General features: G+C 42.9%; 1 protein-coding gene across 3 annotated transcripts; it reads left to right on the plus strand.

Annotated features, from left to right (window-relative positions):
• Positions 1-11,650: 11,650 nt before the first annotated feature.
• On the plus strand, positions 11,651-17,231 carry mycn (MYCN proto-oncogene, bHLH transcription factor). Of its 3 annotated transcripts, none has more exons than XM_069886349.1 (3): positions 11,651-12,073; positions 12,518-13,415; positions 15,904-17,231. In XM_069886349.1, exons 2-3 carry the CDS (start codon positions 12,536-12,538, stop codon positions 16,536-16,538), a joined length of 1,515 nt encoding a protein of 504 aa, XP_069742450.1. In that variant the 5' UTR covers positions 11,651-12,073; positions 12,518-12,535; the 3' UTR covers positions 16,539-17,231. The 3 variants fall into 3 exon arrangements, with proteins under 3 accessions (XP_069742450.1, XP_069742449.1, XP_069742448.1); XM_069886348.1 differs by having other exon boundaries at positions 11,652-11,826; XM_069886347.1 differs by lacking the exon at positions 11,651-12,073 and adding an exon at positions 12,345-12,413.
• Positions 17,232-18,290: the final 1,059 nt, after the last annotated feature.

Raw genomic sequence — 18,290 nt, forward strand, 5'->3', positions numbered from 1 at the left:
ACCCTGATAGCATTTCGGATTCTGAGTGCCGTTGAAGAGTTTCCTGTTGCAGCCATCCTTGTGGAGCTGGTGGAGATGGGCTTACAGCTGGAAAGGGTGTAAGATTGGTCCCCCTATCAGTGTGGATCCTCACCTGCGTCAGCAGGCCAGCACACACCAGACAATATCCTGCTCCAAGCAGTCCTCCTGGTTGTCTTCCTCTTACTTATTAATTGCTGCGACTGTAGATCCTACAGATCAAGTAGTCAGTTATAAGAACTTCACCTGACCTTAGCCAAAAAGTCAAGGTCTTACCCCAGTTGTTTAATGCCTTGTTGTGCGTATGTCAGCAGTATTGTGCTCATTTTCAGTCTCCTAGTCCAAGAGAGGATACACATGTCATAAAGGGAATGCAGTGAAGATTCACAAGACTGGTTCTTGAAATGGTGAGTTTGTCCCTCAGGGAGAAATGAAGTAGCGTAGATCAATGTTCTCTACAAAAGTTTAAAAGCATGAGGATATATCTCATTTAACCTTGCAATATTCTTCCAGGGTTTACAGTTTGGATACAAGGAAGATGTTTCCATTTGCTGAGGAGTGTCTGAGAATAACGGGAGTATTTTATAGGACTAAGAAGAGATGTGTTCACTCGGTGGGAAATGAGCCTTTGGAATTCTCTACTCCACAGGGATGTGGAGGCTCATTCATTTGTGTTCACTCAAACCAGAGATTGATATATCTCTGGACATTAAGGGAATCAAGAAATAAAGAGCAAGTGTAGGGAAATAGACTTGAGGTAGACATTCTGGTCACCACACAATGGGAAGGATTTGATTGTGCAGGGAAGGGTTCCGAGGAGATTCACCAGGATCTTTCATGGATTGGAGCGTTGTAGTTGGAAGGAGAAACTGGATGGTGTACCTATCTTTTCCTTGGAGTGCAGTTGGCTAAGGAATGACCTAATAGAGCTACAGGAAGTTATGGGGAGGGGAATAGACAGAGTAGATCATAAAAAATTCTTTCTATGGTGGGAGTATCTTAGGCAAGACAGCACAGGTTAAAGGTGAGAGGTAGGGTTAGCGTAGCGGTTCGCCCACAATTGATACAGCATCAACGACGGGGTTTGAATCTAATGTTGTCTATAAGGAGTTTGTAGGTTCTCCCCGTGTTTGCGTGTGTTTCCTCCGGGTGTTCCGGTTTGCTCCCAATGTTCAAAAATGTACCAGGGATGTAGATCAATTGGGTGTAATTGGGCAGCAGGGGCTTGTGGTCTGAAAGGGCCTGTTACTGTGCTGTATGTCTTAACATAAAATGTAATATGTTCAGAGCGATTCTAAGGGGGAACTTTTTCACAGAGAGGGTGGCTGGCATCAATTGAAGAGATGGAAAAAGGCAAATACTGCCATGGCATTTATAAAATATCTAAGTAAATCCTCCATCAGCCAGCTCCCCACCATGACTACCAGCCCCCCTACATCTCCATCAGGCACACAAAACTCAAAACGGTCAACCAGTTTACCTATCTCGGCTGCACCATTTCATCGGATGCAAGGATCGACAACGAGATAGACAACAGACTCCCCAAGGCAAATAGCGCCTCTGGAAGACTACACAAAAGAGTCTGGAAAAACAACCAACTGAAAAAACTCACAAAGATTAGAGTATACAGAGCCGTTGTCATACCCACACTCCTGTTCGGCTCCGAATCATGGGTCCTTTACCGGCATCACCTACGGCTCCTAGAATGCTTCCACCAACGTTGTCTTCACTCCATCCTCAACATTCATTGGAGCGACTTCATCTCCAACATCGGTACTCGAGATGGCAGAGGCCAACAGCATCGAATCCATGCTGCTGAAGATCAAACTGCGCTGGTTAGGTCACGTCTCCTGAATGGAGGACCATCGCCTTCCCAAGATCGCGTTATATGGCGAGCTCTCCATTGGCCACCAAGACAGAGGTGCACCAAAGAAGAGGTACTGCCTAAAGAAAGCTCTTGGTGCCTGCCACATTGACCACCGCCAGTGGGCTGATATCGACTCAAACCGTACATCTTGGCGGGCAGCAACCTCCTTTGAAGAAGACTGCTGAGCCCACCTCACTGACAAAAGACAAAGGAGGAGAAACCCAACACCCAACCCCAACCAACCAATTTTCCCTTGCAACCGCTGCAACCGTGTCTGCCTTTCCCACATTGGACTTGTCAGCCACAAACGAGCCTGCAGCTGAAGTGGACATTACCCCTTCATAAATCTTCGTCCGTGAAGCCAAGCCAAAGAAAAGGTAAGTAAAGTATGGAAGGATATGGAGGTAAATGGGATTAGTATAAATAGGTACAAAGGATATCCTGATAGTGGGCTGAAGAGCCTGTCTCTGTGCCACATTGATGAGTCCATAATCCCATTATTTTATGAATGGCAAAGCAAACTCAAAGGGCCAGATGACTTACTCCTGATCTTTGCTCATTTTTAATACCACAGCAGCTGTATAGAATTTTTAAAGAGATATTTTTAATCTTTCATTTTCGGGGTTAAAAATTGATACAGCTAACAACATGGTGGTAACATTTAATTAATAACATATATCATGTTTTCTTTTGTTTAAGAGAAAGATCTGCCAGAAATTTAATCTTAGACAACCTCTTTAAATATTTAAAAAAATAAATTACGGAACAATTTCACACATTGTATGCTTTATTCTTTAATGCTGGGTAATACTGATATAAACATAGAGCATAATACGTCCATCAAAATTGGTTGATTTTAACAATCAATTGTTCGTTTTGAAGGCTGTGAATAGAGGTGTGAGATTCTAAGCTCAGTTTAGAACCATGTCGAGCACTTTGTTGCTTCTGCTTTATTTGCACTGTGACATCTAACAGCCTGATGTGAATAAGCGATCCTGCGCATGCGATTGGGAGGAGTGGGATTGATATATAGTTACATGCATCTGGCTGGATATCGCTTACCCAGGTGATGTTCCTTCCAGCTTTCATGCACAACAGGTCAAGCACCTTGAAAATTGTTATTAATGTTGTTCTGAATAGTTTGTGAAATTTAATACACTGTGACTTCACCAACTGTGAAAAAATGGGGTTGACAGAAACACCTGACATTTCTTTGTCAGGAAACATTTCATGTAGCCTTTCTGACTGATTTTCAATTTCTTCAGATGGAGAGAAGATTCAAGGTTCCTTTATTGTTACATAATATACACAAATTGTAATATTACACAAAATTTTGCCTGTCATAGACGCACAAAGAGAGCCCCTTGCATAGCTCGGTGCCCTCAACAATAAAGGAACGAGAAGCAAAGAGAGTCCTTTCAGAGACCCTGAGTGCTAGTTGATTCCCCTTCAGTGCTCCTGCAGCCTTTGTAGCCGTACGTCCTCCCTTCCGATCCATTGACAAACCTAAGCTCCCAGATCGTAACCTCCGTTAAGATCAGGAAGTTTTCAAAACTTGTTGCCCTTCTGGAGCTCTTCTTGCCCTCTTGAATCCTGGTCCCGATACCTGGAAGGAATAAATACGCAGCAGCTAAGATCCCTAGTGTTTTATGATGCTCTCTCTAATCTAAATAAATATAGTCCTTTTAATCTACAAGTTAATCATGTTTCACACAAGAATCCATAAAGATTAACCATGGCTTTTGTTGTCTAGATATAAAAATGATAATTCTTCTTATCTGGTAGCTTGTGGCTATACCAAATTCAACAGTGTTTACATTCCACAAGTTATTCAAATAAAACACCTCAGCTGGTTAGAGAAAGCCTTATCATAAAAATAAAGATATGGAGGTAGAACAATAGGGTTGTCTGATGTGATACCAGAGCTGACAGAGAGGATGGATGAACTGTGAAGCAAATTATCAAATGGAAAGCACCAGCCGGAAAGAATAATACAGCTAAAGACAGTTTACATTTGGTGATGTTTTAAGAATGCCACTTGTGAGTAAGGGCTGTCACTGCAAGGTACTTTTAATCTTCTAAAATCACTTGTCCTGAATAAAACGAAATATTTCCTCTGTTAAAATCGGATAATGCACATGAGACAGAACAAAAAATTAATAGTGTAATGATCAGCGGGACAATGGCTTCCGTTTACTCTTTTAGACCAGCAAGCGGAGTTGCTGAATGAACTGCTTCCCCAGAGAGGGAAAGGAAAGTTCAAATTCTGGTACTCAGCTATAAAACGGGAATGGCAAAAGCGTGAAGTTATTTATTTGCCTTCCAAGGTGAAGTACAGGAAAATGAAAAAAATTACATTTGAAATTTAAAAACAAAATACCTTTCCTCAAGAAAGAAAGTTAGAGAATGAATTTATAAAAGCATTTTTATCTTATTATTTCCCAACTAATTGGAAATTAGACGAATGGAAATCAGTTATTGATAAAGTAGTCATAGCCAAAATAGGCTTCTAATCAGATCTAGATGATAATGACAGCTGATCTGAAGCACGGTTTTGGTTCCTGAGTTTCCTGTTTTTAGCAGTCAGTAAATGTGACTGGATTTGAACTCAATATAAAAAAATCACAGGAAGAGTTGCAGATGCCAGTGTTGGTATCAATGTCAGCTTGCCTCAATTAGTAGCATCCTTATCTCTGAGTCAGAAATTGAATTTGTATTCCAGAGTGAAGCATAACGTTTTGGCGACTTTGGTGCCAGAAGTACTGTAATTTGAATGCCTGTATACTCTCCTTGATATGTGCACAAAAAAAATCAAATGCACTCTTTGAAGAAGAATAAGGAAGTTAAACCCTGGGCCTTGACCAATAGATACCAAAGAGTTTTCTTGACTCTCTGGCCAGCTCGTCTCTCCCTGCCAGCCACTTGCCTTCTCACTGCATTTTTTGATACAGCCACAATAAATCTAGTACCTGTCCTTTTACCTCTTCCCTTTCCACAATTCAGGGCCCCAAGCAATCATTTCAAGAGAAGCAGAGATGCACTTGTACCTCTATCAATCTTACATGTTACATTTGGTGCTTACAATTTGATCTCTACTGTTTTGGAGAAACCAAATGCAGGTAGGGTGACCACTTAGCAGGTCATTCATGTTTACTTTGCAGGAGGGATCTTGAGTTTCCCTTTTAATGATCACTTTCCATTTCTGTCCCTCTCTGACCTATCTATGGCCTCCCTCATTGTTGTAATGAGACCCACAGTAAGTTTGAGGAACAGTATCTCATCTTCCACCTTTACTTGTTGTGGCCTTCCATACCCAATATCAAATTTTACTATTTCAGGTCACTTGCTTTCCCTATCAGAAATGGCCCTTTCTGTTGTAGATTGTTCATCTCTCCGTTAGCACCGACTGACCTGCTGGACATTTCATTCAGCTCATCATTTTGTTGCTTTTGTTTTTCTTTATTCACATTATGTCTCACTTCCTTCACTATCCTGTTCATCCTGGCTTCTCCCCATTAGAGATATTCCCTTTTCTAGCCATCTCTCCTTTTCTGCAAATTAAAACAAATTTATTTTCCCTATTTTCCAGTTCTGACAAAGGATGTTCAATCTAAAGTGCTAACAGTTTCCCATTGCGTAGATATTGTTTGATCTCTCTGGGTGTTTCCAGCATTTTCTGGTTTTATTTCAGATTTTGTGCATCTGCAGTTTTCTTAATTTTTCAAAGAGAAATCGAAGGCCTTTGTAAAGATCAAAAAAAACTTGACCATGTCCCTAAACTTTAACCTTTCTAGGTATAGTCCAATATTCTATAGGGACTCTTACTTTTGCACTTTATTGATTTTATTTCCTCTCTGTATTGCAGGCAGTTTGTTTGCAGTTAAAGGTGAAGGTTCAATTATTGTCACGTAATACGACATTTAGAGTGTAACATACATGAAGTTCTTTAACTTTTGTCCACCGTAAGGCAGACAGAGAGTTGCCACTTTGTCCAGTCCCCCTCACAGAAACCTTCAGCAACTGGTGTTCCGAGGTGGTCTCCCCTCCAAGGACTGCTTAGCTTCTGAGATCAGACCATCCCAGGCATATTCAGGCTTTTAGGGACTATATTTGTTTACATGTGTACATTGTGTAGAGTTTATTTTTGCACCCTCTCTGCCTCCCCCACAGGTAAAACAATCTCAGAGTTGTTACATCAGGCTGATGTCTTGTATGTACTCTTAACAATAAATCTGATATCTGAAATTATTCTTCTTGACCTAAAAAAAGTTATATTATGCTTTAATGTAAAAAAAACCTGCTGCCTTGCAGGTTTTGCTTCTTCAGGCAAAGGCTAGGAGAAGGTAACTCTGACTTCAAATCCTGGGCTCAGCTCACACAGCCGTCAGTACCTGGAAAGGGCCCAGTTATGGGCAAATAGCACATGTCACTACGGCAGCAGGAGCTGGCAGCTGTGACAGAACGCAGGAAACAGTTTCCCTAGTAGTCTGCAACAGCAAACAGTGGGCGAAGGATGCGTAAGGACAACAGCCAGTGAGCACAGTCTTGGAACAGACCACTGCGGGACAATCCTGCGTCACTCTGGCTGTCGTACCTCGCACTCGCCTCCAAGTCCTTGACCTGGCTCATGGTGCCTAAAGCTCCATGGAAAACAGAACACAAGTTCTGTGAGGACATAACAGCTACAAGGCACCGTGTTCATCTTCGCTCGCGAAAGGATGGGCCACGAGATGAGATGAGATGAGGGTAAAAAAGAAGTGGAGGGTGAGTTGGTCCTTCAGGAAGTACATTTATTTTCTTCAAGCTTGTTGAATGCATGCCAGGCAACGCAGCACCTATAGAGACACACCAAAATTTTCCCTGCCCAAAACCTAGACTTTGAAAGCCAGATTAAGTTCTATTATAGTGAAACACAAACGTCTGTAGATGCTGGGATTGTAGTACAAACACACTAACATGCTGGAGAATCTCATCCAATCTTTTCAGCGTCCATAAGAGACAAAGATATATTGCCGATGTTTCGGGCCCAAGTCCTTCTTCAAGGAATAAGCAGAATGAGCAAACAACAGGAAATCTTATAATACAGACAATACTGGCTGGGGAGGGAATCCAGACCAACAAAAGGCTATGATGATTGGAGAGGTGAAAATTGATTTTGTCTGTGTGAAAGGAGACAGGGAAAAGTGAGAGAGACGGAGCTGAAGGAAAGGCCACAGGGGAATAATTGAGGGCAGTGGTTTAATGAAGTCGGTATTAACGCCATCTTGGAGGAGGATGCCCAGTCGGAAGGTGAGGTGTTATTCTTCCACTTTGTGGGTGTGGTCTCAGACATGTCAACAAGGTAATGGGATGAGGAATTGAAATGGGTGGCCACTGGGTGATCCACGCTCTTGAGGGGGACAGGGCTGAGGTGATCAATAAAGTGATCTCCCAGTCTGCGCCTAGACTCTCCGATGTAGAGGAGACCACAATGGGAGCACGGGATGCAGTAGATGTCACCTGCAGATTCACAAATGTAATATTGCTTCCCTTAGAAGGACTATTTGGGATCCCGAATGATGTTGAGGGAGGAAGTGTCAACACGTGGATCATCTCCTGCGGTCACAGGGGTAGGTGCCAAGGGGATGATTGGTGGGAAGGGAGGAGTGGACAAGGAAGTCATGGAGGGAGTGATCCCCACATAAGGCGGAGAGGGGAATAAGTGTCCAGTGGTGGGATCCCATGGTAGATGGCAAAAATGGTTGAGGATGTTTTGGAGGCGAAGGCTGTTGGGGTGGTAGATAAGGACAAGAGAAATGTTATCCTTGTTGATAATGATAGAGGGAAATCCACATTGTTTGAAGAAGGAGGTCATTTCTGATGATCTGGCATGGAAGTCCTCGACCTGGGTGCAGATGCGACGGAAACCCAGGAATTGAGGGAATGGAATGGAATCCTTATAGGGGACAGGGTGGGAATAGGTGTTGTCGAGGTAGCCATGGGAGCTGGTGGGTTTGTAGAAGATGTCTTTCGAGAATCTGTCACCCGAGATGGAAACAATGAGATCGAGGAAAGGGAAAATGTTGCTCAAGATGGACCAAGTGAATTTGAGGACGGGTGGAAGTTGGCAGCAAAGTGGATAAAGTCAACAAGCTCATCATGAGTGCATGAGGCAGCATCAAAGTAGTCATCGATGTAGCAGAGGAAGAGTTGAGGGGCTTTGCTTGTATAGGCTTGTAGCATGGATTGCTCCATGTAACCAACAAAAAGGCAGGCATAGCTGGGCGATGTGGCTATCAGTGGCTACTCCTTTAACCTGGAGAATGTGGGATGAGTCAAAGGAGAAATTATTGAGGGTGAGATCAAGTTCTGTCAGCCAGAGGAAGGTGGTGGTAGAGGAGGACTGGTTGGGTCTATGATCCAGAAAGAAGCAAAAGGCTTTGAGTCTTTCGGTATGGGGAGAGAGGTGCGTAGGGATTAGATATCCATGGTAATTATGAGGTGATCAAGTTCAAGGATGTTCAAGTTGTTGAAGTGATGGAGGGCATGTGAAGTGTCCTGAATGTAGGTGGGGAGGGTCTGGCCAAGGGAACAAAACAAGAGTCAAGGTAAGTGGAAACCAATTTGATGGGGGAGGGGCACACAGACACGATGGGTCTACGGGACAATTGGATTGGTGGATTTTGTGTAGGAGGTAGAAACGGGCAGTGTGAGGTTGGGAAACAATAAGGTTGGATGCCGTGCCGGGGAGGTGATCAGAAGTGATGAGTTCAAAGATGGTGAATATTATGAAGAACTGACCCATATATCTCCACAGCAGATAGATTCCTGACTCTGCCACAATGCATATTCCATCTGATATATCAAAGATCTTGGCCACATTGAATTTTGTGATTAATTTGAATCCAGAAGGAAATGTTGGAAAAAGGTAATTGAAACAAAGCAATCATCATGGCAAATACTGTGAAGGAAACTTCCTTGACAAGGTTTAACGTTTTGAATGGCATATCAAAGAGGTTGTGGTATACAGTTCCAAAAATGATCCCAAAAGAGTTGGTGAGAAATGCAGAGGTTGACATAGACCACGAACACAGCACAAAATACATAAGACTGAGTTTTGATGTATTCCTGAAGGGAGTACATCCATTGTTGAAGAGTCCACATGAGAGAGTTTCAAGAAGTGATTTCTTCAATAAATCTTCAGATGGACACTACAGTACATCATGAAATTACACTGATTTAATTACAAAACTTGAAAATAATTCAAAACCTAGTTAATCTATTCATTTGTAATTGTTGTTAAACTAGTTTCACTTTATAAATTCAGTGATATCATTGTGTGAACAATTAGATAATATACCATTGTTATTCAGCATAGTCTAAGGGAAAAAACTTGGAAACGCCAGGCCAGACACACCTTTTAGAGCTCTGTTTCCAATGTTTGACTTTGCACGCTCTGGAGGCTACTGTTCAGATGTTGCTCTTGAAAACAGTGTTTTTTTAAACAAATCTACAACATCTGGATTTCTTTCAGTAGGGCAGCAAATAAACAGCAAGTACTGTTTATCTGACACCAACAGGTGCTTGAATTCATGCTATTGGATCAACCTTCAGCTAAAGATTTGGCATTTTACATCCATTCCCATCAGTGAATTTTGGACAGATGTTTTGTCATATGTCTGGACCTACAAACTCACACCCTGCAACACCATCAGCAATCACAAAGTGGTGTATTCTAAAGCAGCAGTATTGGCAGAAATAGTGCAAACTATTTCTGGGGTTGGGCAAAGAACGTAATCAATAAACTTTGCATGTTCCATGAAATAATGTTCCATAAAATTCAGAAGAATGATATGAAATAAATTTGAAAATATTTCATGTGAGACAAAAAATGATGTAAAACAGGTTTTGAGGAGGACATTAAAGATAAAACTGGCCTACAAAGGGATTTCTATACTGCCTTGACAACCGAAGGCATGGCAGGTGATGATAAAGTGACTAACAATAAGAATGGAGATTCACCACAAAAAGTTTGCATGGATGTATAGCTTCTGCTTCAGCAAGATACCAAAATTGAAGTACCATATTTGATTTGATCTTTAAAGGAAGCAGAATCTAGTTATTAGGCTCCATATCTAAATTTGGTATCAGGTAAGATCAGGCTCTAGGTAATAGCAGTCCATGTATTATTATGGAGTACTCAATTTCAAATTTTCTGATATGTTCCGATCATAAGACAACCTATCTTTGCATTAGCTTTCACTTGAGCTCAGGTTAAAATTAAACGATAGTCTATGCACATTTTGCCTCGATGCATTCAAGAATCAGATTAGCAATTTAATGCCAGAATTACACTTAGATTTTATGTCAATCTATGGAAGTAATTACAAGACAAAGGTTCAGTCAAGTAAAATTGTTTGACTTGATCAAACAAGCAAAGATTTTCAAAAGATGCAATGGCCTTTTGAAATGATTTAGAATTCCCAAATTGTAATGTGCAAGTAACCGAGAAAACAAATCCATATACTCTTGAATAATAGGAAAGAAAATGCCGGAAACACTCAGCAGGTCAGGCAACATTTGTGGAAAGAGAAACAGTTATTGTTTTCGGTCAAGGACCCTTAAGGAGATCTGTTAAATGTTTCGCTCTCCCCAGGTGCTCTCTAACCTGCAGAGCGTTTCCAACATCTGTTTTTATTTCAGATTTCTCGACTCTGCTCTTGTGTTTCATTGCCATAAAATGTTGTTGAATAGTGACTTTTGAAAATAAATCTGACATTTTGAGGTGGAAAAATACACTATTTAAAGGTATTTGGTTTCAATGAATACGAATGATTGTCAAATCTTCATACTCCTCATCGGCATCTTCAACGCAAATGTTTACCCATCAGCTGTCATCCAAGAGTATATAGTTCACCCACAAAGGTTACAAATTGCGTTTGACCTTTTATCTCAGATGCATTTTGAATCAAATATTGAGATTGTTTTAGATCTCATTCCAATGCAACGCCTAGAATATTTAAATACGCGTGGGTTGTACTTGGCCGTTTACTAAACATTTTTTTTTAATGTCTATATGAAAAAAGGTTTCGAACTGGCCACGGAACGAAGCCCATTGAACAGCGTTGGGCGCATGGAACATGTTGTTCTTTCTTGCTGAATGTATCCAGTGTACGTTTCCACTAGATGTCGCGCCGCTGCGGGCTGCGTGACTTGATTTTCTTTGCAAAGGGCGAGCACCATCTCCTTATATACAGTTTGATTTTTTTTCAACCCCTTTATTAATCGTATTTCTTATTTGCAATAATTTCACGTTGCAGTTGCCGACTTTGCATCTGTAATTAGTTTCTTGTTTTTCTTCTGTCGGCGTGATTAATAACTTCCCTTTGAGCTCAGTGCAGTATTCCCTGAGAGCTGTTCCTGTTGTAAATCAGTGATTGACATTCAACCCCTTAACCACACTCCACAATTCCGCCCATATGCAGAACTAAAATCTAATTCTTCCCCTTCGCAGAGGGTGATTCTCCACCCCCACCACCCACCACCACCACCCAAAGATTGTTTATTTCACTGATCCAGGATGAATAAATGCGTTCATGCAATTTTGTTGAATATTGCAACATCAATAAAAGCTGATGGCACAATCTTAAAGAGTGCATTGTCCATACATTTAGGAAATAAATAAGGGGACTTATTTTCGCGCCAAATGGCGGGCTCCTCCCCTATGTAAATGAGAGGGGTGGGCACCGATGATTTTTTTTCCCCCGTCCTTCCAATTTTTTTTCAGATAATAATATCCTGCACTGCATCTAAGTTGCGCTGACAGACTTCTCTGTCAGCTCCGCGGGAATGATCAGAATCTAATGCGAACCTCTGATTCCTGGATCTGTTTCGACACCTCCCCTGTATTTTAAGATCATTGCGGGGTGTTTCCTTTTAATAAAGAGGCAACGCAGTGCAAGGTGAGATTGCTTTCTTTGCCCCGTGTGATGGAAGACCGTCTTTCTGTTGTGTGTGTGTGTTGAAGTGGAGTCTGGAAATGAGTTGGAAATGTAGGTCAAAGCATTTGACGCAGCCCCCGCCTGGAGGAATCTGCAGAATTAGCCCTGTGACCGGTTCGGGCTTTAAACTTGAAGCGGGTGCAACTTTCTCTGGGACTGTGCCTTTTGTCAGAAATGACAGTTTTGCCTGATTAGCAAGTGCGACGAGGTGTGTTTGCCCGGAATCCTCGCCTGAGCCGCTCATCCCACCTCGGTCCGCTGCAATCTCCCAGGGACCGGCGGATTCTTTTGTTAAATGATGAAAGTTGAATTCAAGGCTCCAATCGGACCGAATTTCTCGCGCGGAATTGCACTTCCCTTTTTTTTTTGACTTGAGGTTTCAAGACACCTGAGAAACTTAAACATTTGTTTGCAACGCTCAGTGGTCGTCGGTTCCCCCCGCCGATAGTGTCTCTCTCTCTCCCCCCACCCCCCCCCCCCCCCCCTCCGCCAAGCCCACGATTTGTCTGGCGTCGATCATTTGGCTCGGGCTGTTGTCTTAGTGAATGGTCCGCAGAGAGTTTGTTATTGTTTGAATTTTGCTTGTTGGTTGTTGATGCGATTTTTATTTGATTTTCTTTCTTCTTCCCCCCTCCCCTTTTCACCATTGCAGTTTGGGTTCCAACAAAAGATGCCTGGGATCATGTCATCCAGCAGCACATCGACGTCTACCTCCGGCTCTCTCCCCACCTCCTCCGCCTCCTGCTCCTCGGCTTGCTGCTGCAGCCGCTCGGCCTTCTGCAAGAACTACGACCTGGAGTATGACTCCTACCAGCCCTACTTTTACCCGGACGATTACGGCCCCGAGGCGGACTTCTACCCTCCGAGCGAGGACATCTGGAAGAAGTTCGAGCTGCTGCCCACCCCCCCACTGTCCCCCAGTCGAGCCGGCTGGTGCGGGGCCGCCGCACCCGGGGACGAGGAGTGGGTGTCTGAGCTGCTGCTGCTGCAGGAGGGCGATGAAGGCGAGGACGATCAGCTGTCCACGGTGCCCGGCGACATCCGCTGCTGCGGCGTCGTGGCGAGAGGCGGCGGGGTGGCAGCCGGCGGAGGAGCAGGCGGGGGCGGCGGCTGCACCGGAGCCGGCGGCGGCAGCAGCAAGAGCCTCCTGAACGCCATCGTCCTGCAGGACTGCATGTGGAGCGGTTTCTCGGCCCGAGAGAAGCTGGAGAAGGTCGTCAACGAGAAGCTGTCCGCGGCTCACCAGGGAAAGGCTGAGGCTGCGAGCTTGGGAGCCGGTGTATTGGGCACCCTGGCCGCTGCTCCGGCCGGGGCATCCTCCCCGGCCGCCTGTTACCCCGCGGACGCGGTGGGCAGCAGCAGATGCGTCGCCCTGGGTGCCCAGGGCGCCAGGAACTCGAGCGAGCTCCAGCACCCCGCCTCCCAGTGCGTCGACCCAGCTGTGGTCTTCCCCTTCCCGCTGAACCGAGGCGCGGCTTCCCGAGGAGGAGCGGTGTCTGAGCCTGCCTCTTCGCTCGCCAGCTCCGGCAACGAAACCCCCAGCGATTCCGGTGAGTGTTGGGACCGGGAGAATGGAGAGAAATGTCACTCCGCATTTGTATCCTTTAGTTGTACCATATATGTGCATGTCTGAACTGCAGCGTTGGCAAACTTGCAATCATTCAGTAACACCCCTGCATGTGCAATAAGATTGTTGGACCCATGGATCAACACCTCGGATCGATCCCTGATCCAGTGCGGACACCGCTACTGGCAGATCTCTCCAGCACTTGGACATTATTTTTTTAAAAGGATTTCCCACTTAAAGTCAGGTGCCAGCCTCCTCCTGGGATTAAACACTTCCACACCTCCCACACACTATTATTGGCTTGTCTTGTCAGCTGGTGACTCTCCTTTGGGTGGGGGGGGGGGGGGGGGGGAGACAGAATCTAGCAGCCAGATAGATGACAAAGACTTTTAATCCACCACCGCACAATTAAATGGCAGAAATGCTAATGAGCTGGGATGCAGTAAGTGGTGCCACTGGTTTCAGCTGCCACTTTCTTGTGTTAATTTCTTGTGTTGAAGAGGGGAGGGGGGCTTTCCTCAAAGGCGCTGCAGAGCCAACACTCTCAATCAGATTTGAATGAGCAGTTCACCCATGTCGATGGCCGTCTGTCTAATTGACCCGTGTATCCCAGTAGGGGGCAGTGTACTTCAGTTATCTTGCCTAGAAAATCATTTGTTTATTGATGTTGAGAAGGTAACAATTGGTTGTAAATTAGGCAAATATTTCAGTTATAGGAAGATTTTTTTAAAAATGGGTTTATTCTTGGGGGAACGGTAATAGACATGAGATTGGCAGGAAACCTACCAGGTGTTGCCTTACCTGGGCACCTTTGTACTTTCAACAGCCCCATTAATCAAGGGTAATCTCAGAAGACCATGGGGAATGGAGTTCTTGGGATTCCACAGCACATCTTTGAAATTCTGAAGTTCCATAAACATGCAATTAGCAAATCTAACCCCTGAGAGTTTACTGAACCAAGGGATTTAGCGTTTCAAAGGAATGGAAGATTGGAAACAAAGTGGAGAGAATACAGTACACCTGTGGCTAGCTCACAAGGGCTGCCTTTTGCTGGCAGCTAATCTCTCAACTGTGTATTTATCAGAATTGGCTCATTTGCTCCCTTCCAAAGATTAATTTGTGTTCAGTATTGGCAGTTGAAGACCATTGTGTTTGAGTAGGAGCCCTCAAGGAAAAACTGCGTTTCTGTTAATAGGCATAAATCTTTCTGATTTTGGAGTCAAGCAAATAAAAGTAGCTGTTTCCAATCCCAAGTTCAAATAAACCAGCAAATAAGTAATGCAACCAGTAAATGAGCTGTATTGCTCTGAGCTTCAAAGCCAGATGGCCATGACTCAGTCTGCATGTGGTCTCCAGGCTGCAGTTTGGTTAATTAATTATTTATTCACACAGTTCCTGATGTATTGAATGTTAAAATAACTGCAGATTGGTCATTTTGATTTATTTTAATGGTTTTCCCAGTTGACATAGTTGCTCCTGTTATTAAAAAAATAAATTAATGGATTCTGCTTTTAACCTTGTCCTTACAATTGAATTAAACCAAGCAGTCTATTAAAATGAGCATTGCTGTGGTTAAAACCACACCTGCTTGCTTGCAACTCTCTTAGTCTGGTCCTCTTTCCCAACAGATACTTGCCAAATAATTGGGTTCACAGAATGGAACAGCTCTAGACCCATGGTTTTCAAACCTTGTTTCCACTTGAGACCTTTGGTGCTCTGTCATTAGTAAGGGATTACTTAAGGTGGTAATGTGTTTGGAAAAGCACTGCTCTATTGTGTGGAGCAACTCCACATCATAGCTAGCTCTCCTTCCTGTGTAGCTATCCTATTGTTGCGGTAAGGAAGTGGAATGCGAATCACTAATAATTATTATGGTGTTAATTCATTGGTTCAGATCTTTATTGACCCAATTTTCTTTGAGCAAATAAATAAATCAGTCATGTCTTTGAACCATTTATTTGACTGAACAATGCAAATTCAAACAACTGAGTTGCCTGTTCTTAGGTCTAATTAAGTTTTTATAAAACATTTTTGTACATGGGTTTGAATAGTTTCTAGTAAGATGATGAGCAGTGTAGTGATTATGTTATTTTGGAATGACTTTTAAGAGTTTTCTTCCACTCCTGTTGTTTGCATCATTGTCATTGGGGGAAAAAAAGTACTTTTTGATGAACTACTCCAGATCTTTTTTTAGAGTGAGATGTTTTTTTTTCCATGTGGCACTGCCCATATAAACACTTCCTGTGTGTGATGGAATCCACTGGACAGAGAAATCAAAACATTCGCAACCACTAACAGTTACAAGAAGAACATTTATGGCCCTCATTACCTCAATCGATCCTTGATTAAGAGAGACTTGATTGCTAGACTTTTTTTAAATGGTGCTGAGAGCTTGGGTGTACCTGTTTTGCTGCAGTTCGTTTGAATACATAACTCTTGTATTTGACTTTTTTCCTTTCGAATATTTACAGAGGAGGAAGAAGACGATGATGAGGAAGAGGAGGAAGAAGACGATGATGAGGAAGAGGAGGAGGAGGAAGAAGAAGAAATTGACGTGGTGACCGTTGAAAAGCGCCGGTCATTCTCCAGCAAGCATGTCACCACTCTTACTGTGACTGTACGATCCCACAACTCTGGCTGCGGCCCCTCTAAGACCCCCAGTGCTTCTCTGCTGAAAAGGTGTGCCCCCATACATCAACAGCACAACTACGCTGCACCCTCGCCCTACACAGAAGATGTTGAGATGCCGCCTCTGAAGAGGGTGAAAAGCGAGACCGTGCGCCTTACCAAGCAGGTGGCCCCCCCTCGATCCAAGAGCGCGAGCCCACGTGGGTCTGACTCCGAAGACAACGAGCGGCGGCGCACCCACAACATCCTGGAGCGCCAGCGGCGGAACGACCTGCGCTCCAGCTTCCTCACCTTGCGGGACCAAATACCGGAGCTGGTGAAAAACGACAAGGCGGCGAAAGTCATAATTCTGAAGAAGGCTACAGATTACGTGCGGGCTCTTCAGTCAGAAGAGCAGGAACTGTTGTTGGAAAAAGAGAATCTGAAAGTCAAGCAGCAGGTGCTGGTAAAGAGACTGGAAGAAATCAGGACTCGCTAGGCTAAGTCTGCCCAACCGGTTGAATGCCACTTTTGCACATTTTAGACGTCAAGAATGTTTCAGAAATTTTTTTTGTTTTGGGTTGTCAATCCAGCTGCATTTAACATGGACAAAATACTTCTAAAGCCTTCGAGGTACATGTGTGCGTGAATGGAAATAATTTGTTTGAGAGGGCACACCAATAGCCTATTTCAAAACCTCTGTAAATACCAGTTTAACAATCGCCTTTTTCATGTGATGGTCTGGGTTAAGAGAAAAAAAAAAGCCACAGCCTATGCTGCCATTGTTTGGACTGGAATTTTATACAGAATAATACCTCAACGTTTGAGGAGCATGAATTTTTCCTATAAAGACTTCTTGTTAATCCTTGTTATGTACTGTACTAATTCTTACACTGCCTGTATCCTTAGTGTGATGCTGATACATGACTAAATTTGATACCTATATTTTCGTATGAAAATGAGTTCTGAAGGGTTTGAGTAGATATTACTTTATCACTTTTGACTAAAATTTCTTTTGTACAGAAATTACTATATATGCCTTTTACCTAGCCCCTTTCTGTTCGTGTTGCTGTTGGGTTCCTAGAACTGGGTAATTGGCTGCGTTATGTGTTTTCATTATGTACATAGAGTGCTGCAACTTATAGCACATTTGAAATACCTCAAGTTTATGAAAATAAATCCTATGAAACTACTTGCTTGTCATGGTGCCTCTAGCATTGGAAATGCTATTCTTGAAAGGTGGTTGAATGTGTTGCATGAAACTGAAGTCCCGTCCCTCCAAGCAGATCATAAAAATTTGGTTCATTGTCTAAAAGGGAAATGTGTTATTTGAGAGGTTTTATTGTCAGAAATAAATGAGTCAGTCATTGGGAAAGATGGGTGTGCTTGTGTGTGTGTCCTATCTGACCATTTGTTAGTGACTGTAATAGTGTGGAATATTTTGTAACATCATGTGGTATCCCACAGTGACATTAGCATACATCCACTCTAGAAGAACAAATGACTGCAATTGTGGGGTAGGGGACTAGTCTATATGTAATACTTAAGATAAATTTGTAAATGCTGAGTTTTGAAATGATTTTTTTTAAGGTCTATCGGGTGGGCTTATGTAAAATTATATTGAACACTTTTAGTAAGAAATTAACGGCTCAGAATGAGGCTATAAATTACTTGCCTCATTTGTAGGGAATTGGCTGGAAAGCAGCATATTTAAAGTAAACACATTGTTGCGGCTATCTTATTATTTGCTTACAAATTTGCCACGATTACAGATGCACTGTGGTGATAATCTGATATTTAATATATTTGCATGAATGCATTGAAGGAAGCCTTTATAAATGGCTGATCTTTAAAAGAAAATTACCACCAAAATTATTTCTGCTGTTTGACAGCATGGATATTTTGGGGAAATTGGTAGGAAATGCATTTTCTATTTTCACATTACAATAATTGAACAGGTATTGAACAGACTATAGGTCAACAAGGGCCCTGTGCTTTTGAAAAGCTGACATGCTGCACAATGGAGGTGAGGCAGATTTTACAAATTCCATGACGTTTATTTGACTGTTTTGGGATTGTATGAAATGATAATATTAGAGTTTTTAGTTTTGTAACCAGTAAAGGACTCTGCTTCTGCCATTCCAGTTTGCACCTGATATATTTAAAGTACTGTACATATGTCAACAAGTCAATTCTCCACAGCTGCTACCTGACCTGGTGAGCTTTTTTCATTATTGCAGGATCAATTCAA

This window comes from Narcine bancroftii, chromosome 6, assembly GCF_036971445.1.
Source record: "Narcine bancroftii isolate sNarBan1 chromosome 6, sNarBan1.hap1, whole genome shotgun sequence".
Taxonomy (NCBI): Eukaryota; Metazoa; Chordata; class Chondrichthyes; order Torpediniformes; family Narcinidae; genus Narcine; species Narcine bancroftii.

Bases quoted from the DNA above. Each gene is read 5' to 3' on its own strand.
- mycn (XM_069886347.1), top strand. The intron at 13,416-15,903 runs GTGAGTGTTGGG...GAATATTTACAG, and splicing joins CGAAACCCCCAGCGATTCCG to AGGAGGAAGAAGACGATGAT.